The sequence below is a fragment of the Dendropsophus ebraccatus genome, chromosome 5 (genome assembly GCF_027789765.1).
Source record: "Dendropsophus ebraccatus isolate aDenEbr1 chromosome 5, aDenEbr1.pat, whole genome shotgun sequence".
NCBI lineage: Eukaryota > Metazoa > Chordata > Amphibia > Anura > Hylidae > Dendropsophus > Dendropsophus ebraccatus.
In genome coordinates, this window is record NC_091458.1 from 23,076,635 (window position 1) to 23,102,436 (window position 25,802).

General features: G+C 46.3%; 2 protein-coding genes across 2 annotated transcripts in view; one reads left to right on the forward strand and one right to left on the reverse strand.

Moving 5' to 3' along the window:
- Window positions 1-485: 485 nt before the first annotated feature.
- The window catches only part of LOC138792349 (N-acetylated-alpha-linked acidic dipeptidase 2-like), a 64,719-nt gene continuing 39,402 nt past the window's right edge, over window positions 486-25,802 (reverse strand). Inside the window, exons 14-21 of the mRNA XM_069969664.1 lie at window positions 24,417-24,480; window positions 24,221-24,288; window positions 8,952-9,043; window positions 7,693-7,783; window positions 4,528-4,792; window positions 2,755-2,836; window positions 1,738-1,830; window positions 486-720 (exon numbers count right to left, since the gene is read on the reverse strand). Coding sequence (XP_069825765.1) covers window positions 534-720; window positions 1,738-1,830; window positions 2,755-2,836; window positions 4,528-4,792; window positions 7,693-7,783; window positions 8,952-9,043; window positions 24,221-24,288; window positions 24,417-24,480 — 942 coding nt within the window. The 3' untranslated portion in view covers window positions 486-533. The remainder of the gene's footprint in view (window positions 721-1,737; window positions 1,831-2,754; window positions 2,837-4,527; window positions 4,793-7,692; window positions 7,784-8,951; window positions 9,044-24,220; window positions 24,289-24,416; window positions 24,481-25,802) is intronic.
- LOC138792348 (serine/arginine repetitive matrix protein 1-like) lies at window positions 15,586-21,706 on the forward strand. The gene is made up of 2 exons (XM_069969663.1): window positions 15,586-16,910; window positions 19,254-21,706. Exons 1-2 carry the CDS (start codon window positions 15,767-15,769, stop codon window positions 19,898-19,900), a joined length of 1,791 nt encoding a protein of 596 aa, XP_069825764.1. The 5' UTR covers window positions 15,586-15,766; the 3' UTR covers window positions 19,901-21,706.

The window sequence follows — 25,802 nt, forward strand, 5'->3', positions numbered from 1 at the left end:
CTGGCTTTGGCTTCCAAAATCTGTCAGATAAATCTTTGTGTAAACGCACCATGACACTGCACGATTAAGCGGAATTACAACAAACGATTATCAATGATTTTGGTGTCTGCATCAAATTTCTCGTTGGTCGTTTGATCGTTGCCTGCATTTACACAAAACAATAATCGTTTAAATTTGAACGATTTAACGATAATTTGCACGGTGATCATCCTGTGTAATAGGGTCCTAAGCACTTCTGCCCCTTCATTCTAGTGATTGGGAGGGGTCTTAACACTCGGACCCCACTGATACAAAGGTCTGACATGGCTATAAGTTTGTTCTAATGACAGGTACACTTTAGTAACTGCACTGACTACTATAATACTGCCCGAGAAGAATACAGACGAGAACAGGTCATAGGTTTTAGACTGGACTCTCAACAGTCTATAAAGTTTGGTGGGTCAGCTTTCATGGTGCCCGTAACATTAAGATGTCTAGGCTTAGAGTATGTAACCATTGGGTTTATTTGGAGAACAGTCTAGTGACACGTTACTCTAAACTTCTTTGAGGGTCTCGGCCGCCGCCTGTACTGTGAATGTTGCTATAGCTATTTGTCTCTTGACCTCATCCCAGGCCGCTCTCTGATCTTCTTTGCTTTCAATATCAAACAAGGCGTCGTAGATACCAGGAAACGATTCTCCGGCATATTTGTTGTGGCTGCTCGGTGCAAAGATGACGTGTCTGTAAAAAAGAAAAAAAAAATGTTGGAACCCCAAGCGCCATACGAGGTGGCACAGTATTAAAACTCTTTATATTAGATAGCTTTACCATAAGACACTCATCCCCAATCTGAACTGATCACGAGAGCGGGGGTCTAATGGACCATTAAACTGGAATCTCTGTTCAACTATATAGTCCTGATTCTTTTAACTTTAAAGGAGACCTTTCACCCCCCGTGCCGGGGTGACAGGCTCCTGACCCCCCGTTACAGCCCCCAATACTTACCTGATCCCGCTTCCTGAGCGCGCGCTCACAGGAGAGTCCGACGCTCATAGAGAATGAATGGGGAGTCCGATGCTCCGTCATTCTTTATGAGCGTCGGACTCTCCTGTCAGCGCGCGCGCCGGGCTTCGGGCGCTCATATCTCTATGACCCGACCGGCTCAGAAAGCGGGACCCGGCGGGATAAGGTGAGTATAGGGGGCTGTAACGGGGGGTCGGGAGCCTGTTACCCCGGCACGGGGGGTGACAAGTCCTCTTTAAACATACAGGGGGACATGTATGAAAAGGCGCAGATGGGGCAAATCGGCGTAAAAATATTTGCAAACATTGTTTATTATTTGCAATAATGTTTACAAACAGTATTTTCGCCAGGGGGGCGGAAAGGAGGCGTTACGGGGGGTGCGGCTGTACGCAGAGGGGGTGCGGCCTCTGCGTGCACCACATTTATAACTTTTTCCGTGAAAAAATGATACTGGAACCTCAGAGCTGGCGTAGGTTTCTAACTTTTCGCACGGCCGTGATTTATGTACAGGCAATGCGCCCTTACATAAATCCTCTGAGCTCTGGAGCTGCGGGGACATTTGTAAGCCCGGCATAAAAAACACCAGACTTCATAAATGTCCCCCACAGTATTTCTATTCTAAGATAATAAGCAAGCAAATAATATATGGGCGGAGTAGATGGACCGGGGGAGGGGGGGGATTTTTCTGCCAACAATCAATGTTTCTATGGAGGGTCACTACTGTATTGACCATACCTGTAAAAAGGTCTTCCTGGGAGTCCCAGAGGATCAGTGAACGCTCTCTCTGCAAACATCAGCTGATCATTCAGGATACGCACGGCCAATGGACTGGAAGAAGATAACTGATTAGAGAATAGCTACATACTCCCATTTACACAGGAAGACGGGCAGGTTTTCTTATTTTTTTGGCTCTTTTACATGGAAAAATGATCAGCAGTAAGTATTCCTGCCTGGCGATAATCAGCCCATGTGAAGGGCCCCTATACGGCTCATCTCCAGACCTTTGCTCTACTCCAGTGGTGTTGATAGGCTCTTAAGTTATGGGTAACCTGATATTGGTGGCCATCAGAGGCACTGGGAGGATCTGGGTTATAAGGAGTAATATTTAGGGCAAGTCCCCTGTTACCTGATGGTAGCAACACCACCGCACTAAGCTATATGCAAAAAGGGATTTACCAGTCTTTGGATGATGTCACATATGCTATGGATGGGATTCCAAGATGTCTTTGGGTTTTGGTGTCTCTGATATGAGCCAAAGAGAGATGAGCAAACCTGCCTGTATTTATGTTTGTCAGGCAGTCCTCGGGCTGCATCCACCTTCTCCAGGCTGCAGGATTCAAATACTGATCGTTGGGGTTTATGCAAACCTGAACTTTCGTCAGGTTCGCACATCTCTAGTCTTCACTTTCATTCTGGAAATCAGGGTTGATCTTCCGATATATCATAGATACATGTCAGATATGCAAAAGAACACTGCAGAGACTCAATCACATATCTCAACGTCAGTGAGCTAGCCAGACCTTCCTCCGGGAAGGAACAACCAAGCCAAGGAATGTCTCCAATCAAGGAAACCACGCAAGCAAGGTATCCATCCACAGACAGCTGTTTCGGGGTATTTGCCCCTCATCAGTGTGGAGTAAGATTCTGGTTAGCGGGAGAAAAGGACGCTGGTTGACCTCAGGGAGATCAACCAAAACACTGCAGAGACACCATCACATGTCAGATCTCAGATGACTGGATATCCCAACTTACTTATCAAGGTCAACGCCCCTTATTCTTTGGTGCAGTCTTGTAGCAAATTGTATAAAATTTTTAATGGCATCATATAAATAGTCTGCAAGACACCAAACAAAAGGTATTATTAGTAAGCCATACAGAACTCTGCATCACACCACAGCAGTCCTATCTAGGGGCCCCTTTACACGGACCGATAATCGGCTAGAAGTGTTGCTAAAAACACTCATTCACCCGATAATCGGTCCATGTAAAAGTGACAGCGATCAGCTGAGGAGCAGGAAAACACCTCATCCTCTGCTGATCATGTATTTTGAGTCTGATGTAGAATTCATAGACATCGCCAGCACCGATAAATAAATGTGTGGCCGATAGCACAAGAGAAACTGACAGCATGGATATATATATATATCTGTGCTGTCAGTTTCCAGATAACACATGCAGTGCATACTTAACTAGTGAGTTGCCGCTCTGCGCTGAAACAGAACTTTTGATATGTTGCTGGCCATGGTGAGACTGAATACATAATAACAAATATGGAATAAAGTGTCAGTCTCCTTCCCCCAGTTATGAGCTGCTGCTTTCTGCTGAAGACACAAAAATGTGTGTACGTTTTTTTCTCCACCCCCCTCCTCCCCCCTCCCTTCTGAGACAGATGACGTAAACAGGTCCCTAACTGCAACTTTGTAATGGAGGGTAAATCACAGTGAGTTTATCAGCAGATGAACCCTATCAGAATTACAAACAAACTACCTATCAGAATTACAAACAAACTACAAAGTTGCAGAAAAAGCCTGCCAGGGACTTGTTTACATCTGCAGTCTCAGAAGGGAGGGGGGAGGAGGATACGGTGAGAAAAGCTCACACTCAGATTTTTGTGTCTTCAGCAGAAAGCAGCATCTCAGAACTGGGGGAAAGGGACTAAATAGTCAACAAGAATGGAAGGAATTGTTAGTCTCCCCATGGGCAACAATGTATGAAAAGTTACGTTTAAGTGGAATACCCCTTTAGGCTATGTTCACACTGCGTATGAGTCCGGACGCATTTCGTACGCCGCCATGCATGTGCGGCTGAAACTACGGGCGTGGGAAAAATAGACATGCGGCCGGATGCGTACGAACCGCGAACATACGCCAGTAGTACAGTTATGCTTCCCTAGCTTGTTTCAAAGCGATCTGAGGCAGGTCATTTACTTGGAAATCTTCGCCCAGCCCAATAAAACTCACAGAACCTTTTGGATCGAAAAATCAAGTTAAATTTGGCTGAAATAAGTACTCCGTACGGGACCGCATGGAAATCCACGGCCGTGAGTTTCAACATTTCCGTCCTCAAACAATGGTCTTGTTCATTTTTCACGGCGCCGTATACGATCCGGCCATAAGCTCATACATAGTGTGCACTGTGCGGGCGTACATCGTATACTTTCAAGCTAACGCATCAACCTCAAAACTACGTGCGTATATTCGCGGTTCGCACTACGGCCGGACTCATACGCAGTGTGAACATAGCCTAAAGGAGCACGCATAATATTGCAATACAATTGATTCGACCAATAATGAGTTTTCTATTGGGGTTCCTCTCCTTGTGGGACCCTGGGGCACAAGGCAACAGATCAGTTTGTCACCTCCTGTAATGCATAACTTATACACGAGGTAAGATATACTGTAGTATCCCTAGACATCATTTCCTTAAGCCAAATCTTTTTGGATTAGGATGGGAATGGATAGTTGATGTCAACCTGTTGAAAAAAAAAGGATGTCGATTTTGGTGCAGTTTGTTGCGGGTACTCACCAAAAGTCACATTGTAGGTTTCCATTTGCTCTATGTGTTTTTTTGCCAAACTGGAAAGACTATCTGCATAGTTCTTAAGCTCCGTTCCATAATCCAGGGCGTTGAAGGGTATAATGGTGGAGTCGGCCAGCTCGTACACAAGGCTCGCCCTCACCTGAGCCACCGACAGCTGTTTCTTGAAGGATGGGTCATAAAAACGCTCCACCAGCTCAAAGGTCTCGTAGACGGTGTGGTAGACCGGGTAGTTGCTGTATTTGTCGGTTTTCTGAAATATACACAATGGAGGAGATTTATCAAACATGGTGTAAAGTGAAACAGGCTCAGTTGCCCCTAGCAACCAATCAGATTACATCTTTCATTCCTCACAGACTCTTTGGTAAATGTAAGGTGGAATCTGATTGGTTGCTAGGGGCAACTGGGCCAGTTTCACTTTACACCATGTTTGATAAATCTCCCCCATTTTTCCACGTTCAGGATTTCATGCTGCATGTACAGGTCTGTCCAGTCACATCAGGTACATACTCTCCAGAAACGTTCACATTATGAAGAGGCCGAAAATAAGATACTCTGCATATTCATCTAACAAGACAGGTCACTCTATGCATCAAGAACAACACACTCATCTGCTGGTGCCGTCACTATCCCCATCATCCACTACACTATCCCTGCCAACATGAAGGCAATTACTCCTAATAGGTTATGATAGGTATTTATTGGATAAAGGGGTACTCTGGTGAAAGAAAATTCTTTATGAAATAAACTGGTGTCAAAATGTTATAAGTATTTGTAAATTTCTTCAATTTTTATTTTAAAAATCTCAAGTTTTCCACTACTTAGCTGCTGTATGTCCTGCAGGAAGTGGTGTATTCTTTCCAGTCTGACACAGTGCTCTCTGCTGCCACCTCTGTCCATGTCAGGAACTGTCCAGAGCAGTAACAAATCCCCATAGAAAACCTCTCCTGCTTTGGACAGTTCCTGACATGAAGAGAGGTGTAAGCAGAGAGCACTGTGTCAGACTGGAAAAAATACACCGCTTCCTGTAGGGCATACAGCAGCTGATAAGTACTGGAAGACTTAAAATGTCACTGTGGTTATAACTTTCAAAATCTAAATCAGTTGATGTGATATAAAGAAAGTTTGCAATATACATTCATTATATTTTTTTGTTATCATGCAGTTACACAAAGCTGAACCAGAAATCCAGGTCCAGTCTACTGAAGGCAACTATATAACAGCTATACTTACTATATCCAGGTCCAGTCTCCTGAAGACAGCTATATAACAGCTATACTTACCAGAAATCCAGGTCTAGTCTCCTGAAGACAGCTATATAACACCTATACTTACCAGAATTCCAGGTCTAGTCTCCTGAAGGCAGATTTTCTAACTTGTGCTGGTGGAAAAAAACAGACTAAACACAGGAATTCCGGCCAGTACAGAGAGTCACAGCTCAATGTGTCCATCAGTCACATGACTGCCTTCTCTCTGTGAGCGCTCAGATGGCCTGGGATACACAGGACTTCCTGTTTTCCGACTGTTTCCTGTTTTTTGAGAAAAAGTCAGAAAACAGGAAGTGCCTAAAAAAAATTAAATAATGGATGTAAATTGCAAACTTGCTTTATATCACATCTACTGTTGATTTAGATTTTGAAAGTTATAGCGACTTAAGGTTTTTAAATAGAAATAAATTACAAATGTATTTAACTTTCTAACACCAGTTGATTTGAAAGAAAGAAAGAAAAAAATTTAAAGTTTACCTGATATTGAATGGATGAGCAGTGGCCATATATATGGTTTTCTTTGTCCAATTCTGCACAACTGCTTTAACCTTATAGTGTCACTGTTATATATATATAGTGGTACCTTGGTTTAAGAGTAACTTGGATTAAGAGCGTTTTGGTTTAAGAGCTCACAGTTTCACAAAATGTTGACTTGGTTTAAGAGCATTGATTTGGTTTAAGAGCTCCCTGTACAGCGTGGGAGGGGGAGTGGGGGAGGGGGAGTGGGGGAGGGGCATGGTCTGCATAGCGGGGTCTACAGCACTGTACTCTGACCCAGGAAGTCTCCCTCACCTTCCAAATCATAGCAGATCCACCTCAGGCTGGGGCTTACATCAGGGGACAGGACTGAGGAGGTAATCTCTTCATAGCTGTAACCCCCTCTCCCCGGACAGAGAGGGCTGCATGTATGTGCCCACATCTGTCCTGCTCATTCCTTCATGCTCCTTGCAGTCTCTATCAGTCCTTGTGTTTCCAATCCTTTCCATTACTGTACAGTAACTTATAATATCACATATTCTGCTGTTTCTAAATCTTTGTTTTTTTGGTTTACATATTATTCAGAATTAGAAAAGAATAATTATTTTTGGGATGTGGAACCAATTGTCTGCATTTCAATGATTTCTTATGGGAAAATTTGCTTTGGTTTAAGAGTGGATTTGGATTACAAGCACATTCCCGGAACAAAATTATTTTTTATTTATTTTTTTGCAGAAATCAATAGTACAGACGATTTTAAGAAACTTTGTAATTGGGTTTATTAGGCAAATATGCCATTATCTGCATTCAAAAAGCCTTTTCTCATGCCCCCCCCCCTTCTCTCTCATCCACTGCCCATTATCAGGAAATCTTGAATCTTTTACATTAGTCGTGCCCTGTGTAATCTATGGAGAGGGGAGGGGGGAGGAGGGAGATTAGTCACCATCAGAGAGCAGAGAACAAAGGATTACACAGTGGGAGTTGTATGAAATCCGGTATTCAGAAATCAGAGAGGTCAGTGCTGACTTCAGAGGAGATAGCCCTGTGATGTAGCTGTAAATTAACTCTTTGTTGTCCTGTTTTGGTGCCTCATCTCCCTCTACCCCTCCCCCTAGCCCTATGATGTAGCTGTAAATTAACTCTTTGTTGTCCTGTTTTGGTGCCTCATCTCCCTCTACCCCTCTCCCTCCCTTTTTCATGATAAAAATGCATTTTTCAGCTAATATACCCAATTACAAAATTTCTTAAAATCGCCTTTACTATTGGTTTCTGCAAAAAAAAAAAAAAAAATTAACGACAGTGACACTTTGAGACTGGACCCTCTCAGGTGTGTACACTGTTGCATGTATTTGGTTCACACTAGCAGTAGTTCTTCTTTTCCTAGATGACATATAGGCGGCATACTCACCTGGTTTTTGGTATATCGAGCTCTTCCAGCAGCAATTCCCAGACGTTGGAAGAAGGCCTCAAAGTCACTGCCGGATCCAAGTTTATTTATTCTGCAGAACATAGAACAGTATGAGCACAGTATGTCAGTGCCTTTCAGGACTGGGTGTAAGGGTCCCGTTTGGACCAGGACGGCATCTATACCAAGTTTACTTATCCCACCAGGACCACCAACAGAATTATTGAGACTCAAGCCAAGAGAAAAATGTGCTACCTCCTCCCTTCCAGAATGTGTATCTGAGCACTATGAGGGGTAAAAGGATTAATCCCTGGCAGTCTCTGGTGCTGAAGACGATAATATCTAATATCCCTGGTGGTGCAGAGATTGCTATGAACAACTGCTTTAAAAGGGGAGCGGTCAGCAGGTTAGACAAATCTAACCTGCTGATAGCCCCCTATAGCGCCGGGGACGCTGAGGAAGAAAGTACTGTAAGTGTGTTACCGTCCTCCTCAGCGCTGGTCCTGTGCTGTTAGTCTGAGTAATCTCTGCTCCGGAGCACCTGGAGAGAACTGCCGTGTCATCTCGCTAGCCCCTTCTATTGATAACCAATGGAGTGGGTGGGCCGGATGACGCGGCAGTTCTCTCCTAATGGTGCTCTGGAGCAGAGATTACTCAGACTAACAGAACAGGCCGGCGCTGAGGAGGACGGTAACACACCAACCTTCCTACTCAGCATCTCCGGCACTATAGGGGGCTATTAGCAGGTTAGATTTGTCTTAAGATTACATATACACTATACAGATGATTGGAGTAGTAGTACAGTGTATACATAGACATGTGTTACATAGACATCCATTGAATCCATACAATGTCCACCAGGGGGCACACTATATATAGAAGTCAATGGTACTCATTGACCTCTATAATATAGTGCGCCCCCTGCTGGACACTCTATAGGAATTACAACTGATTTGTGACGTCACGGTTTTTGAGAGAATTTGAAGATTCCATGATCTACTAAATTACGGGAAATAGCAGTATATGTGCATTTCCCATAATTAATGTACATTAGGAATTTGTCTAACTTTCCACAAGTAATAACATATTAAAAAATTGTTTTTGTTGTCAGAATATTGTAACATCCCGGCTATGAATAAAAGTGGTTCCTATTTGTAGCCTCTCTCCACCCTGGCCAAGAGTCAGAGAACCTGAATGAGGCAACCTCTACAGCATCTGAAACCAGATAACTCCTTAAATAAGACCATGACTATTGATAATACCTTGGCTGGTCTTTATTTTGTGGGGAAGGGTCCTTCTGTAGCCAGCTTTCATATAGGGATCTGCCCTCGAAGCCTTCATCTGGACTAGCAATCTGCAGAGACAAAATTCAGCAATGACCAATAAACCCAACGATAATATAGTAACTCCTGTCCATTGTATAGCTATGACGCCTACAACGTATATGCAAATGTTCAGAGGCGTTCTACAATTATCAGATTTATTTTTATAACTTAAAAAGGTTCGTCCACTTTAAAAACTAGAAAACTTGACCCGTCTAGGGAGAACGGAAGGAATGGCTGGTGGCCGAACAAGTAATCAGCTGAATGGCTGTGTAATGTCCTCCATGCTGCTTCTGATCATTTACTCATAGGGGAGCAGGATCCTCTGGTCTGTGAGCACAACGTATAGGAGACAGCATGGCAGCTAGTCTACATTTGCACATTTGATTACCGGTGGCGGAAGAAGCTGGATGCAGCTCTAGGGAGCCCAGGAAAATAAAGGTATAGCCTATGGGGGAGATTTATCAAACATGGTGTAAAGTGAAACTGGCTCAGTTGCCCCTAGCAACCAATCAGATTCCATCTTTCATTTTCCAAAGAGTCTGTGAGGAATGAAAGGTGGAATCTGATTGGTTGCTAGGGGCAACTGAGCCAGTTTAACTTTACACCATGTTTGATAAATCTCCCCCTATGTCTGTATCCATGGTTTCCAGGACCCCCTAGGGCTGCATCCAACTTCAGCCACCGGTAATCAAATGCTGAACAATCAGGTTCGGACTAACTTGAGTGTGCTTGAAGTTCGCTCAAGACAAGTCTCAGCTTAAAGTGTCACCCTTGTTAGGAAAAACTTTTGAAGTCATAGAGACATGTGAAAAGTTTTGATCGGCCTTGATCAGGAAAACGAGAGGGGAGAGGACAGAACTGCAGCACATCTTCTCTCCACTCAGTGTTAAGAAAACATGGAGAGAAAATACAAACTCTTTGCAGAGGTTGCCCTAGCTGGCATTTGAAGCCAGGACCCCAGCGCTGCAAGGCTACACTCACTTGTATCCAGGTCCAGTCAGTGCTAACCACTCAGCCACCGTGCTGCTCATCAAATAGACACATTGAGCCGTGACTCTACTGGCCAGAATTCCTGTGTTTAGTCTCTTTTTTAACCAGCACAAAACTAAAAAGCTTAAGGAGACTGGACCTAGATACAAGTAAGTATAGCTGTTATATAGCAGTCTTCAGGAGAATGGAGCTGGATACAGTAAGTATAGCTAGTATATAGCAGCCTTCAGGAGACTGGAGCTGGATTTCTGGTAAGTATAGCTGTTATATATGAGGTACAGCGCTATTTTCTCTTTTTGTCCGTATAGCTGTAATATATGAGGTGCAGTGCTATTTTCTCTTTTTGTCCGTATAGCTGTAATATATGAGGTGCAGTGCTATTTTCTCTTTTTGTCCGTATAGCTGTTATATAGCTGCCTTCAAGAGACTGGACCTGGATACAGTAAGTATAGCTGTTATATAACTGTGTTCAGGAGACTGGGCCTGGATACAGGTAAGTATAGCTTTGTTATAAAGCATGATAACTAAAAAAAAATTATGTAAATTGCAAACTTGCTTTCTATGACATCTGTTGTTTTAGATTTTGGGACACTAACATAAAAACATTTAAACAATAGGTGATCTTCTGATGACGCATTCCCTTTAAATGACAAAATACTAGCGTTCTTTCCTATGGGACAATGTCAATAAGCTTTACATTTGGATTCGAGCAGAAACTTCTGCACTCTTCTTTTATGTTGCATTTCACCGGCAGGACGAGATTATAGTCTATTCTGAACTCCGCGCGCACAGAACCATCACTGATCCCTTCTTTATGGGATTTCTTGTAATGAATCTTATCTGAGTCACCATAGCCGTCCGATAGTGTGGAACCATAGATAAAAGGGAAAACCATTGAGGCGCTGCCATCCTGGACACGGCTCACGTGGTTTCGGTGTAGGAAGCTTGACGTCTTATAAACCGGAGTTGTATCCCAGACATGCAATGACCTAAAAACCATTTAACCCTTTGTCCACGTGGGAGTACCTGGTCATTGTTCTCTGGATAGTCAGCTAAGCTTATGATCTAATCTGTAGCAATACACACAGCTTTGGAAAGTAACATCAGGGATGACTTTAGGGGTGTGTGGTCAGGTTTGGGGGGGTATCAACTGTCACCATTAAAGGGGCACTCTAATGCTGATGGATGCATCTATATCCCTTAGTATACTTTACATCAATGCTATTTAGGTGCTGTTTTGGACACTATATGGTATATATCACAATGGGAAATCACTTCAAAAGGTACTTTACAGACGACAAACCACCCCAGGGTCAGCCCTGATTTACATTTCTTAAACTATTCATAACACCCCTTGATCAGCTGATCACTGCAAGTTTGGCTTCATTCAGCCACTCTTTTAAGGTAAAATGTGATATCATATGCCGCCCAAACTGATCAACTATATACTAGATGTAGGGACTGGGCATCACACTATGTTTTTGCAATCAGTTTTTTTTTTCCATCCGTTATTGCATAAAACGTATGGAAAAACGGATGCATTTGATCATTTATAATAATAAATATAATGGAGGTCAATGGAAAGGGAAATTTCTCATAGCCTGATTCCAGAGTGATGGATCAGGTAAATCTTTGATTGCTCAAGACTGGATTGGATAGAACTTTATTGGTTAGCCTTTGAAAAATCCAGGGTCTTTGTAAATAGTAGGGAGGGCTAGGGCTTCTTCCTGTGTTTTCCATTGTTCTGGTACCTGCTGCTTTATTTTTGACTCCTGTCATTATTGTTGGCATCATCAGATCATCATCCAATCCACCATCTCCTATTAGAGTGAGCCGCAATACGTTCTCGGTATTTCTGATATGAATACAGGCTTCTATGGTTTTACCTGGAACTGCTAGCAAGTAATTCTAGTCTGCCCTACAATCCTGGGGGCATCGGAATACTGGAAGCCATTGTTACTGTAGGATCCAGGAAAGGTGACTGTCAGCATTGACCCACCACCACCAGCACTACCACCACCATCATCAAAACCACAATGTTTTTGACATCCATATGCCTCAAATAGCTCACCCAGATATCAGGGAGCGGCTTGCTAGGACAATCCCTTTAAATAAAATTTTAAACATTTATCTTCATCACTACATGATCTGATTTTCATCCCAGCCTGACAATGAAGTTATAATAGATAGCATTTACAGTTTTTGCAAGTAGATATCGGAATAAAAAGATCTTTTAGCAAAATTAGGACAAGGAAGGTTTCCTTCTAACTTCCTGCTGGGATCCGTTCCAATTTTTGGCAATCGCAGAAAAAAAATCAACTAGAAATTATCTGAGGTTTAATATTACTGAATACGAATAACAGAATGCTACTGCCACCTAGAGGAGGTTGTGTTCATTACATGCAAACGGGAACACTTTGAAGTGAAGACCTGCAAATATCCCCTGCTCTAAGACACGGCTGCACTTCAGAATATTTTCCTTGACAGGATGTTTGCCTTTCATCCAACCACATAAAACCCTTACAAGATACATCATAGTGACCTACTATGAGTCCAGCACAGGAATTACAGCAGACAACACTTCGCACATTGTCATATTTTCATTTTTACCCCATACTACCGACTTGTACCTCCTGGGGCAACTACTTATTTTGGGGGGAATTGACAACCCACTGGGGACATTTATCTAATGGGAATGGGGGGGGGCTTACCTACATAATAAAGGAATTACCTACCTTCAGGGGGAATCTACTGAACTTCACACCTGACAAAGGCTAAATAGAGTCATGTTGCTTGTGCCAAATTCTGCCCCTTCCATCAGCGTGGTTCCATAAAGATCTGGATCCATCTGACCAGCCATTTTTCTCCACAGAGATCTAGATCCATCTGACTGGGCCATGTTCTTCCATAGACATCTAGGTCCATCTGACTGGGCCATGTTCTTCCATAGAGATCTAGATCCATCTGACTGGGCCATGTTTTTCCATTGAGATCTAGATCGATCTGACTGAGCCATGTTCTACTGTAGAGATCTAGATCGATCTGGCTGGGCCATGTTTTTCCATAGAGATCTACACTCACCGGCCACTTTATTAGGTACACCTGTCCAACTGCACATTACCACTTAATTTCTAATCAGCCAATCGCATGGCGGCAACTCAGTGCATTTAGGCATGTAGACATGGTCAAGACAATCTCCTGCAGTTCAAACCGAGCATCAGTATGGGGAAGAAAGGTGATTTGAGTGCCTTTGAACGTGGCATGGTTGTTGGTGCCAGAAGGGCTGGTCTGAGTATTTCAGAAACTGCTGATCTACTGGGATTTTCACGCACAACCATCTCTAGGGTTTACAGAGAATGGTCCGAAAAAGAAAAAAACATCCAGTGAGCGGCAGTTATGTGGGCGGAAATGCCTTGTTGATGCCAGAGGTCAGAGGAGAATAGGCAGACTGGTTCGAGCTGATAGAAAGGCAACAGTGACTCAAATAGCCAACCGTTACAACCAAGGTAGGCAGAAGAGCATCTCTGAACGCACAGTACGTCGAACTTTGAGGCAGATGGGCTACAGCAGCAGAAGACCACACCGGGTGCCACTCCTTTCAGCTAAGAACAGGAAACTGAGGCTACAATTTGCACAAGCTCATCGAAATTGGACAGTAGAAGGTTGGAAAAACGTTGCCTGGTCTGATGAGTCTCGATTTCTGCTGCAACATTCGGATGGTAAGGTCAGAATTTGGCGTCAACAACATGAAAGCATGGATCCATCCTGCCTTGTATCAAAGGTTCAGGCTGGTGGTGGTGGTGTCATGGTGTGGGGAATATTTTCTTGGCACTCTTTGGGCCCCTTGGTACCAATTGAGCATCGTTGCAACGCCACAGCCTGCCTGAGTATTGTTGCTGACCATGTCCATCCCTTTATGATCACAATGTACCCAACATCTGATGGCTACTTTCAGCAGGATAATGCGCCATGTCATAAAGCTAGAATCATCTCAGACTGGTTTCTTGAACATGATAATGAGTTCACTGTACTCCAATGGCCTCCACAGTCACCAGATCTCAATCCAATAGAGCATCTTTGGGATGTGGTGGAACGGGAGATTCGCATCATGGATGTGCAGCCGACAAATCTGCGGCAACTGTGTGATGCCATCATGTCAATATGGACCAAAATCTCTGAGGAATGCTTCCAGCACCTTGTTGTATCTATGCCACGAAGAATTGAGGCAGTTCTGAAGGCAAAAGGGGGTCCAACCCGTTACTAGCATGGTGTACCTAATAAAGTGGCCGGTGAGTGTAGATCCATCTGACCATGTTTCTCCACAGAGATCTGGATCCATCTGACTGACCATGTTTCTCCACAGAGATCTGGATCCATCTGACTGACCATGTTTCTCCACAGAGATCTGGATCCATCTGACTGTCCATGTTTCTCCACAGAGATCTGGACCCATCCTTTGGTCCCTTTAGTTCCACCTTGCCATTTCTTAAAGAAACAATGGCACTTTTGCAGGTCATCTACTGTTACAGCCGATCCATGCAAAGGGGCGGTGAGATGTTGGTTCAGACATGTTAGACACTTGGATTACATATAGCTGCAATTTCCTGACTGTTCCACAGAACGATTCCTGACATCGTCCTCCGATCCCTTTCACCGATGAGCTGTTACATCCACAGGATTCCCTCCATCGCACCATTCTCCATATACTGTACAGACCATTACATGAGAAACCCCCACAAGACTGGCAGTGAAATCCTGCGTCCGGTTCTAGCACCGATGACCTTGCTCCGAGTCGCTCCCATTACTGGATGTGGATTCAGATTGAAACCTGATTACTGATTTTATGATGCACTCCGGGGTCACATGTCTAATCTTCATTAAGTGAAGGTTGTGAAGGGGCCATTCTGTGACCTTTACACTCTGTGAGGGTCTCTCTCACACACTGTCAATTTGCAGATGGAATATTAGGACACGGAGTGGATTGCCTGCACACATCCCAACTTCCTGTAGGTGGCAGTATACACTATAATCCGCTCAGAGGCGTGAACAAAAATCCTTATTATAGTTCACACAAATCTGAACTGGTAAAACTCGTGTCACCACAAGCCATGATCCCTGCCGCGTCACTGTCGAGAGCGATTCTGGTCATTGTCTTCAGTATTAAGGAAAAATTCTGTCAACATTGTCTAGAAGGTAAAAGGTCACCTTTGTCTTTGTGCATTGCACAGTAAGGCTATGTTCACACAACGTGAAAGACCGGCCAGTTCTAATAGTGGACAATGGAAGAGTAATAAAATCTATTTGCTACATTGTACATAGCTAGTCCTGCTCTCAGCTGAGAAGGGGAAACAATTGTATCCAGTGTAGGCAATACTCTGTGAGCTCCAGACTGATACATTGCAGGGCCGTTTCTAGGGGCGGGCGAGCCAGGCCACCGCATGGGGCGCCCACAGCTAGGGGGCGCCAGGCGGCGCCCGACAGTACCCGGCCCGCAGCCCCAGCATTATCAGGGCTGGCCGGGGGATCTGGAATCTAAGTTCCTGATCCCCTGGCCAGAGTGGGTCACTGGTGCTGGCTAAGCAGCCGGTGACTGTGACTGACGGGGACAGGGGCGTAGCAAGCACCTAGAAGGCGGTCCATGTTGGGGGCGGTCTGGGGGCGGGGAAATAGCCTAACAAAAGTAACTGGCAGGAAGTGGCAGAACACCACACCAGCGTGACAGGCAGAGGTTAAACAGCTTTTTGTCTGGCTTACCTCCTGTCATGGCTGATGACAATGTCCTGGCCCGTCTCCAGGAACGGATTCGGCTGGAAGGGGTTGCATGGCTTGCTCCCCTGGTCAGCTCAGTCTCCCTGCCTGCTGACCCGACGGTTCCCCAATCCACACGGCCGCAACGGACGGCCCGCGCTCCCGCCCGACTGAGTCCGTCTCCCCCGGCTGGTGGGAGACGCAGCACAGGTAAAAAGGCTGCAAAGTCCAGGAAGGCCCCTTTGCAAGGTCCCCCTGAGCAGGGGCATAGGAGAGTGTCCATGGCGGTGCGTGCCTCTGCAGCCAGGGGAGCCCGCCTTGCTCAGAGTGAGGGAACAGCAGCTGCAGCTGCCTCAGGGCAGTGTGTGTCGGCTTCTCCATTAGATTCAGGGATCACAGCGGCTGCTGCTTCCTCCCATTCCACCAGTGCCCCCTCTGCCTGCCCTCCGGTTCCCTCTGTTCTTCCCACGGCTGTGGGGATCCCCCCTCCTGCTCCCTCTCCTCCCCCTCCTCCTCCAGGTCGGCTGGCTAGGTGGTTTGGCCGTGTGCCAAAACCTAGCTCAGCTCCCGTGCCTCCCGTCCCTTGCACTGCAGCGCCACCTGCTGGTTCCCCAGCAGGAACTGCAGGACAGGATAGCTCCAGCAGTGAATTCTTTGATGTAGAGCCCTATTCTCCCCCTGATGAGGCTCTATCAATTAGAGCTTCCACTGCCTCTGTCAGCAGGTCGCAGAGTAGGGAGCGCAGGCATAGCAGAAGGGATAGACATGCCACCCGCAGCTCCTCCTCCTCTTCTTCAGCTGAGTCCTATAAATCTGCCGGCCGTAAGCGGCGCAGGCGCACTTCCCACGCTTCTGGATCCCACCGTCCCAGGTCAGCGTGCAGGGAACATGAAGAAAGTAGGCGCCACAAGAGGCGCTACCGCAGGTCACCAAGACACAGGCGTTACTCACCTTCCTCTGTTTCATCGTCTGGAGAGTCCAGAGTGCGACACAGTTCTCATCGCAGGGTCAGAAGCCGTGGGTCATCAAGGCGGAGTAGCAGGGAGTCCCGGCTTGAGCGATCTTCTCATACAGGATCCATGCTCGCCCCCCCCACCTCATCGGCTCCGCAGCCTTCTGTCTCCAACCCTGGTTCTGCACCTCTGCGTGTCTCCGAAGGTGAGTTGGCTTGCCTTCGGGCATGGTCTCATACACCACAGGTGGTTACTAGTGGGGAAAGTGAAGTGGTTTCCATGTTGCGTACAGTGTTGGATAAGGTGTCAAAAAATCAAGCGGCTTCTGTAGGAGCTTGCTTACATTCCCCAGCGGCGGAGTCTTCGCCGGCTGCGATGGCAACATCAGCGGGTTTGATGTTTAAAGATTCACATTTTTGTGGGGTGGCCCCCTTGGGGACACATCTATCTAACGAAGTTAAGGAAAAAATTATTGCTAATGAATATGTAGACATATGGTCTTTGATATCGGTCGACCATTTAACAGTAGACAAAGAAAAGCGTTTTGACAAATCTGAGGATAAGAAGGCCAAAGTGGCCAAGACTTTTTCTAACTGGCTTCAGGCCTTCACTACGATGTCCGGTATCCTGACATCTAGATACCCTACCAAGGCTGTCGAGCTTTTCGTTTACATGGACACTATTCATACCGCCTATAAATTGCACGGTGGATCTGCATGGTGGCGGTACGACGAGGAGTTCAGAAGGCGATTGGCTCTGCAGCCCGAGGTCGGATGGGCTACAAAGGCGACCGACGTATGGATCCAATTGATGATGTCGCAGCAGAGGCCCCCCTTTCAGTCATTGGCTGCTTCGAGCGGAACCCCCTCAGGGGCAGCCAATAAGCGTTCTGGGGCCTGTTGGTTATTCAATGAGGGCCACTGCAGGTTCTTCGCCTCGTGTCGTTTTAAACACGAGTGCTCCATCTGCGGAGGTGCTCATTCTGCAATCCGATGTTTCAAACGAGGTAAGACGGCAGTTACAAAACCTAGCAGCGGTGGGAAACCCGAGGACGCCAGTGAGCGTGGTAAAGATGCGCCCCTGGCTAGAGCAATACCCCAGGAGTCAGGAGGCAGAGCTCCTCATTAATGGATTTTCAGAGGGTTTTTACATACCGCATGTTCAGAATTCTAGTTTGAGTTTTGTTACTAACTTACGTTCGGTTAATGAGAATCTTGAGGTGGCACAGGACAAGCTGGATAAGGAGGTGGCTATGGGTCGCATGGCTGGCCCCTTTTTGGAGCCTCCCATGGACAATTTGCGTTTTTCGCCTTTGGGCTTGGTCCCAAAGAAGGAGCCAGGCAAATTCAGATTGATCCAGCACTTGTCCTTTCCACCTGGGGAGTCTGTTAATGATGGTATTAGCCGGGAGGAGGCGGCGGTTACTTATGTCTCCTTCGACAGGGCGTTGCGTTTGGTGGAGCAGGTTGGCCCCGGAGCCCTTTTGGGTAAGTCTGACATAGAGTCTGCCTTCCGCCTTCTCCCGGTTCGTGAGGATTGTTTTCATCTGCTCGGTTGTCATTTGAATGGGCAGATTTACGTCGACATGTGCCTGCCGATGGGTTGCTCGATCTCGTGCAGGTATTTCGAGATTTTCTCCTCCTTTTTGGAATGGGTAGTTAAGCACGAATCGGGCATCTCGTCGGTGTTGCATTATCTCGACGACTTTTTGTTTGTTGGTTCGGCCGGCACGGAAGCTTGTCAACAGGCCATGGATACTTTTAGGTTTTTCATGGATAAGTTTGGGGTTCCTGTTGCTGAGGGAAAAACAGAAGGCCCAACAACATGTTTATCCTTCCTGGGCGTTCAAATTGATACGCAACGTATGGTGGTGGGTTTGCCACCGGAAAAGTTAGCAAGATTACTGTCGACCATAGACGAATGCCTCTTAGCCAAAAAGGTCAGGCTGCGCCAGTTGCAGTCATTGTTGGGCCTTCTGGTTTTTGCCTGCAGGATAATGCCAATGGGGCGAGTTTTCTCTCGCCGCCTGTACATGGCCACGGCTGGCGGACGCCAACCGTCACATTACATAAGACTGACGGCTTCCCTGAAGGCCGATTTGAGAACCTGGCGCTCCTTTCTACAGGAGTACGATGGTATTTCGTGCTTCAGGGAAAAGGAGTTGGATAACAGAGACCTGCAACTATACACGGATGCGGCAGGTAGCCATGGTTTTGGCGCAATTTTTGAGGACCAATGGTCCGCCGAGCCATGGCCGCATTCGTGGGAGTCTGAAGGTTTTACAAAAAACTTAACCCTACTAGAATTGTTTCCGATACTTGTCGCGTTGGAGTTATGGGCTGTACGAATGGCAAATAGGAGGATTCGTTTTTGGACGGATAACTTGAGTGTCGTGTATGCTATTAATAATTTGACATCAACGTCCTTACCAGTCTTGGCATTGTTGCGTCACTTGGTTTTGAGATGTTTGCAATATAACATAGTCTTTAGGGCTAAGCACGTCCCAGGTGAGAATAATTCTATGGCTGATTCTCTTTCCCGTTTTCAGTGGAGTCGTTTCAGGGAGCTGCATCCTCGGGCACAACGGGAAGGAGCGCCATGCCCAGTTTTTCTTTGGGGGCTGGTGAACACCTGAGGCCATTGCTGGAATCATCCTTATCAGACGCTACGTGGTCTAGTTACGGTAAGGCATGGGAGGAGTGGTTGGCATGCGCAGCAGGGTTGGATTGGTCGCATCCCATGGTTTGTAAACAGGTTACGTGGACTTACTTAACAAACCTTAGAAGGGCAGGGGTATCCGCCATGGTGGCAAGAAAACGTCTGTCTGGGGTTTCGTTCATGCTTAGACTCTGGGGTCTCGCAGATTCCACTAAGGATCTTGCAGTAAAATTAGTTTTGCGGGGATGGAAGAAAGAAGTGGTTCACAGGGACAAGCGTAGACCCATTTCCTTTTCTTTGTTGCAGCAATTAATAGTTAGTTTGCGAGAGTTGTGTTCTTCCCCCTATGAAGTAGTCGTTTTTCAGGCAGCATTTAGTTTAGCTTTCTTTGGGGCCCTGCGGGTTAGCGAATTAGTAGCCTTATCAAAGACTAAGCCGTCAGGGCTCCGCCTGCCTGATGTAGTTATCCTCCCCAGTTCCATTAAGATCTTCATTGAAAATCCAAGACAGATATATACGCTGCAGGGGCTTGGTTAGCTGTCAATCGTTTAAGTGGGGATTACTGCCCGGTACACCTAGTGGAAGAATATGTAAAAATTCGGCCAGCCCAGCCAGAGACCACACTTCCCCAGTTTTTGGTTCACGAAGATGGTTCCGCAGTAACGAAGTACCAATTTGAATCTTTGTTTAAAAAATGTTTGGTAGCTGTTGGGGCTGATCCGAAGGAGTACGGCACGCATTCCTTTAGAATAGGTGCGGCCACGGTAGCGGATGCACTAGGCATGTCTGGGGAGTCAGTTAGACGCTTGGGGAGGTGGGCCTCTGACTGCTACAAACGTTATGTAAGGCCGAATTTGTTATCTTACTGATTGCATGTTTTGTATTTCAGGTCAACGCCGTCCTGCTGTCTGGTTGATCGGGCATTCCTTCATACACAGGGCTGCTCAGCGGGCCTCTTGCCGCCCTGGCGGCTTAAGTTTAGGTTTTTCACAGGCCGATGTCTCCTGGAGGGGTGTGGGAGGCTTACGCTGGCTCAGAGTTTTATCAGAGGTCATTGCCATCGGCAAACAGGTCCATGGTCCTGCCGTGCTAGTAATTCATGCGGGTGGCAATGACCTTTGTTCTGTACGTTTGGCTGAGCTGATTTCTGTGATTAGATCAGATTTAATCAGAATGTCCGACTTCTTTAGTGATTCGATTATAGTCTGGTCGGAGATAGTGCCCCGAGTTGTATGGAACGGTGCCAGGAACCCCGGGGCTATTGAGAGGGCACGGCGCATCTTGAATACTCGAATCTCAAGATTCGTCAGGACTAGAGGGGGTATTGCGATACGCCATCGCCAGCTAGAAGGTGACAACAGGCGCCTGATGTTGCAAGATGGCGTACATCTTAATGATATCGGTCTGGATATTTTCCTTTCGGGTCTTCAGGATGCCATTGAAAGGGCCCTATTTACTCTGGTTAGTGGGGGTAGGTGTGCAGTGTAGGGGTACACAGCCCACCTATGGCGCTGGGGGGGACCTTGCAGAGGAGGAAGGAGAAGCATCGGCGAGGCACCCGGCAGAACAACTAAGACATGCCCACCGCCGGAGCGGTGGCCTGGCATTCCGGTGTCCTCGCCAGGAAGGCGACAGCGCAAGGTCCTATCCTCACAGTATAAAAATATATGTTAAAAGTTTAAAATAGTTCTAAGAAAATTAAAAAAAGCTGTGGCCTACCCCCACGCATTTATAAAGAACAAAAAGTTGTCAGTGTGTAATTAAGTAGCATAAGTTGGGTTTATTGCATTTCAGAGGCAAGATAGCCAAGGTGCAATGGGATGCCGGCAGTCTGGGTCACTGGTGCTGGCTAAGCAGCCGGTGACTGTGACTGACGGGGACAGGGGCGTAGCAAGCACCTAGAAGGCGGTCCATGTTGGGGGCGGTCTGGGGGCGGGGAAATAGCCTAACAAAAGTAACTGGCAGGAAGTGGCAGAACACCACACCAGCGTGACAGGCAGAGGTTAAACAGCTTTCCCACCCACCCTCCCTAATGTTTTTTTCTGTGAAAGAAGTTTATTTGTTTGTATGTGTTTATTGACTGTTTAATACTGTTGTCACAGCTTGGCGCTGGGGGGGACCTTGCAGAGGAGGAAGGAGAAGCATCGGCGAGGCACCCGGCAGAACAACTAAGACATGCCCACCGCCGGAGCGGTGGCCTGGCATTCCGGTGTCCTCGCCAGGAAGGCGACAGCGCAAGGTCCTATCCTCACAGTATAAAAATATATGTTAAAAGTTTAAAATAGTTCTAAGAAAATTAAAAAAAGCTGTGGCCTACCCCCACGCATTTATAAAGAACAAAAAGTTGTCAGTGTGTAATTAAGTAGCATAAGTTGGGTTTATTGCATTTCAGAGGCAAGATAGCCAAGGTGCAATGGGATGCCGGCAGTCAGACCTTTAGCTGTGCGTACAGCAGGCACAGCTAAAGGAAACAGCAGCCGGGGCAGAGACAGAGTCTTCCTGTGCAGGCGGCTGTGTATGACAGGATGGCTGCCTGCACCGGAAGCCAGAAGAGGACGGAGGGACCTGAAGAGGAGCTGGAGGCTGCTGGGCCAGAGGTGAGTATATGGTGGGGGATCCTGCACAGAGGGAGCCCCGATAAGCCCGAGGTCCCCCCCCCGCGATAAGCCCCGCCCCGAAGATAAGCCCCACCCCCGGCGGCAGAGCTGACAAGTCACCCAGCTCTCCCCTAATCCTGAATGTCAGTGTATAATGGAGGTCACCCAGCTCTCCCCTAATCCTGTATGTCAGTGTATAATGGAGGTCACCCAGCTCTCCCCTAATCCTGTATGTCAGTGTATAATGGAGGTCACCCAGCTCTCCCCTAATCCTGTATGTCAGTGTATAATGGAGGTCACCCAGCTCTCCCCTATTCCTGTATGTCAGTGTATAATGGAGGTCACCCAGCTCTCCCCTATTCTTGTATGTCAGTATAATGGAGGTCACCCAGCTCTCTCCTAATCCTGTATGTCAGTATAATGGAGGTCACCCAGCTCTCCCCTATTCCTGTATGGCAGTGTATAATGGAGGTCACCCAGCTCTCCCCTAATCCTGTATGGCAGTGTATAATGGAGGTCACCCAGCTCTCCCCTATTCCTGTATGGCAGTGTATAATGGAGGTCACCCAGCTCTCCCCTAATCCTGTATGTCAGTGTATAATGGAGGTCACCCAGCTCTCCCCTAATCCTGTATGTCAGTGTATAATGGAGGTCACCCAGCTCTCCCCTAATCCTGTATGGCAGTGTATAATGGAGGTCACCCAGCTCTCCCCTATTCCTGTATGTCAGTATAATGGAGGTCACCCAGCTCTCCCCTAATCCTGTTTGGCAGTATAATGGAGGTCACCCAGCTCTCCCCTAATCCTGTATGTCAGTATAATGGAGGTCACCCAGCTCTCCCCTAATCCTGTATGTCAGTGTATAATGGAGGTCACCCAGCTCTCCCCTAATCCTGTATGTCAGTGTGTAATGGAGGTCACCCAGCTCTCCCCTAATCCTGTATGTCAGCGTATAATGGAGGTCACCCAGCTCTCCCCTAATCCTGAATGTCAGTATAATGGAGGTCACCCAGCTCTCCCCTAATCCTGTATGGCAGTGTATAATGGAGGTCACCCAGCTCTCCCCTAATCCTGTATGGCAGTATAATGGAGGTCACCCAGCTCTCCCCTAATCCTGTATGGCAGTGTATAATGGAGGTCACCCAGCTCTCCCCTAATCCTGTATGTCAGTATAATGGAGGTCACCCAGCTCTCCCCTAATCCTGTATGTCAGTGTAATGGAGGTCACCCAGCTCTCCCCTATTCCTGTATGTCAGTGTATAATGGAGGTCACCCAGCTCTCCCCTAATCCTGTATGTCAGTGTATAATGGAGGTCATACAGCTTTCTTAGCATCCTGTATGGCAGTGTAATGGCGGTCACCCAGCTCTCCCCTAATCCTGTATATCAGTGTATAATGGAGGTCACCCAGCTCTCCCCTATTCCTGTATGTCAGTGTAATGGAGATCACCCAGCTCTCCCCTAATCCTGTATGTCAGTGTATAATGGAGGTCACCCAGCTCTCCTCTAATCCTGTATGTCAGTGTATAATGGAGGTCACCCAGCTCTCCCAGCATCCTGTATGTCAGTGTATAATGGAGGTCACCCAGCTCTCCCCTATTCCTGTATGTCAGTGTAATGGAGGTCATCCAGCTCTCCCAGCATCCTGTATGTCAGTGTAATAGAGGTCATCCAGCTCTCCCAGCATCCTGTATGTCAGTGTAATGGAGGTCATCCAGCTCTCCCAGCATACAGTTTGGGACCTTATAGGTGGGAAAGGAAGTTCCTGGATATGTGCGGATCCTGAGATGTTTGTCTGGCAGGTTCAGAAGAGATGAGTTGTAGCTGCAAGAAATCATCATGATGGTCTGAGCCGGATGGAGAGGAAAAGTGAAAGTGACGCCTCAGATCAAAGAAGACGTCACCTGTGAGTCACTGTATGATGAATTTGTATTGAGTAGAACATTATCTGTTAGGAGCTCTGCACTGCTCTATGCTGCAATACACACACTGCTTCTTCCTAGTATCCTGAATCTTTTATCAAAATTCGCCCTGTTGCCAAAATGACCTAGAAACTGCCCTGATACATTGTATATAGCTAGTCCTGATCTCATAGGAGGCATAGATACAGTTATATCCAGTGTAGACAATGCTCTGTGAGCTCTACAGCCTGGACTCCAGACCAATACATTATGACATGAGTCTAAAACCCAAAGTATAGATAGTTTCATTTATCCAGGGAGCTTTATTAAACTAAACCCTGAGCCCCTTCCGCAGACGCACCTGTTTGGTGACATTATACACCAGTCCATACATCAATGGAGTACAATCAATTCTTAATGTGTAGTTTCCTGAAATAAATACATAGAATAAAAAGATAAAAATCACTATAAAACAATGAGATCCATGAGCCAAGTGCTTAGTACATACATAGTCACATCTACAAGGGAAATGAATTGTAATATAGGAAGAACAATACCTTCGATTGAAGAATCAGAATTTATATAGGCCACGCCTCTTTCCTGAAGAATTTTAGCATTTTCCTGCAGACACAATGAAAATAGATAGTCATATACAATGTGCTCCATATTTCACTGTGCCCGATTTACAGCAGTCACCTTTAGATGGCGCTAGAGAGACAAATGTAATCCCTCTACAGTCTGTTTTGCATATTTTACCCATGAAACATTGCAAGTCTCCGGATCTCCACAAGGAAAATCAATATCACAATGTCAAGTGTTAAAAATTTTAGCACATGAATGATTTTTTTTTTCTTTAGGGTGGGATTTATTAACCTATTGATTCCTGTGTAAGTCATAAGAGATCCAGCAATAAGTGTTGAAAGGAAACCCTTCTACAAATATCTTTGTTTGCCGAATCTCGTACCATGACAACTACTCCGCAGGCCAAGCTCCATGCTGTAATGCTGTGTGTGAAATACTAAACATCTCTGCCCCCGTACAGACGCTCCAGAGCATCCAGTGTCACCTCCTTGCTAATCTCCTTTACCTTACTATATGGGACGCATGTAATATAAAGGTAATATAAAGCATCCCTCCATGTGCTGACCTCCGGCAGCCAATCAGAGGAAGAAGAGCTGCAGTGTAAAGCCGGGGAAGCAGCATGGGAGCTAGTGAGGAATTAGTACATAGTCCTTTTTATTTGCTTTATATTTTTTTGTTTCATTGTTCACTTAATCTAAAAAAATCACTCGTATCTCAAAGCAAATCTTCCCAAAAGAAATAATCAAAACACAGAAGATCCAAAAATAAGTCAGGTAAGGTGTTCTGTATCAATAAAGAAGACTGTATCAGTAAGGAATGGGTTAATTAGTTAACTCTCCCTCCCCACACAACTCTACAGGTGGCGGCAAACCTGCTGGTGCTGGTACTAGTACTAGTGCTGGCTGCCTGGAGTGGCTATCGGTGAAGGGGTTAATTCAGGGGTCAGGGAGAAGCAGCGTTCACACACCATCAAGTGTGGGAAAGATGGCGGTGACACGTGCGTGCGTGGTGAGAGATGTCCGGACAAGGCCCTGAAGAGTTAAAGCACTGATTGCTTGGGTTACATCTAAGCACACAGGATCTAGGCTGCCTGAACACAGAAGTAGGAGGAGCCTCAGCCTCACTCACACTCAGTCCTTCGGCAGCAGGGGAAGGAGATAAGGCAGAGCTGCTCGCTTCCACAGGAGGCTATCCGTAGTTCTACAGCGACCCTGATGAGGATGGGCACCGGAGGAGAGCTGAAAGGTGTCTGATCACCGGCAGAGTTGATGAGGTTGCAGTGGGTTAAAATGAGAAGGCTCTCTACCCAGTACAGGATCAGGATAGGGACACAGGGAGCTCAAATTACTAAATCTTGCTCA

What these genes read in the sequence shown, in the direction of transcription:
- LOC138792348 (XM_069969663.1), top strand. Translation starts at nt 15,767, where the DNA reads ATGGCTGATGACAATGTCCTGGCCCGTCTCCAGGAACGGATTCGGCTG. An exon ending in ACCTCTGCGTGTCTCCGAAG is followed by an intron (nt 16,911 to 19,253) that starts GTGAGTTGGCTT and finishes TCCCGTTTTCAG; the next exon opens with TGGAGTCGTTTCAGGGAGCT.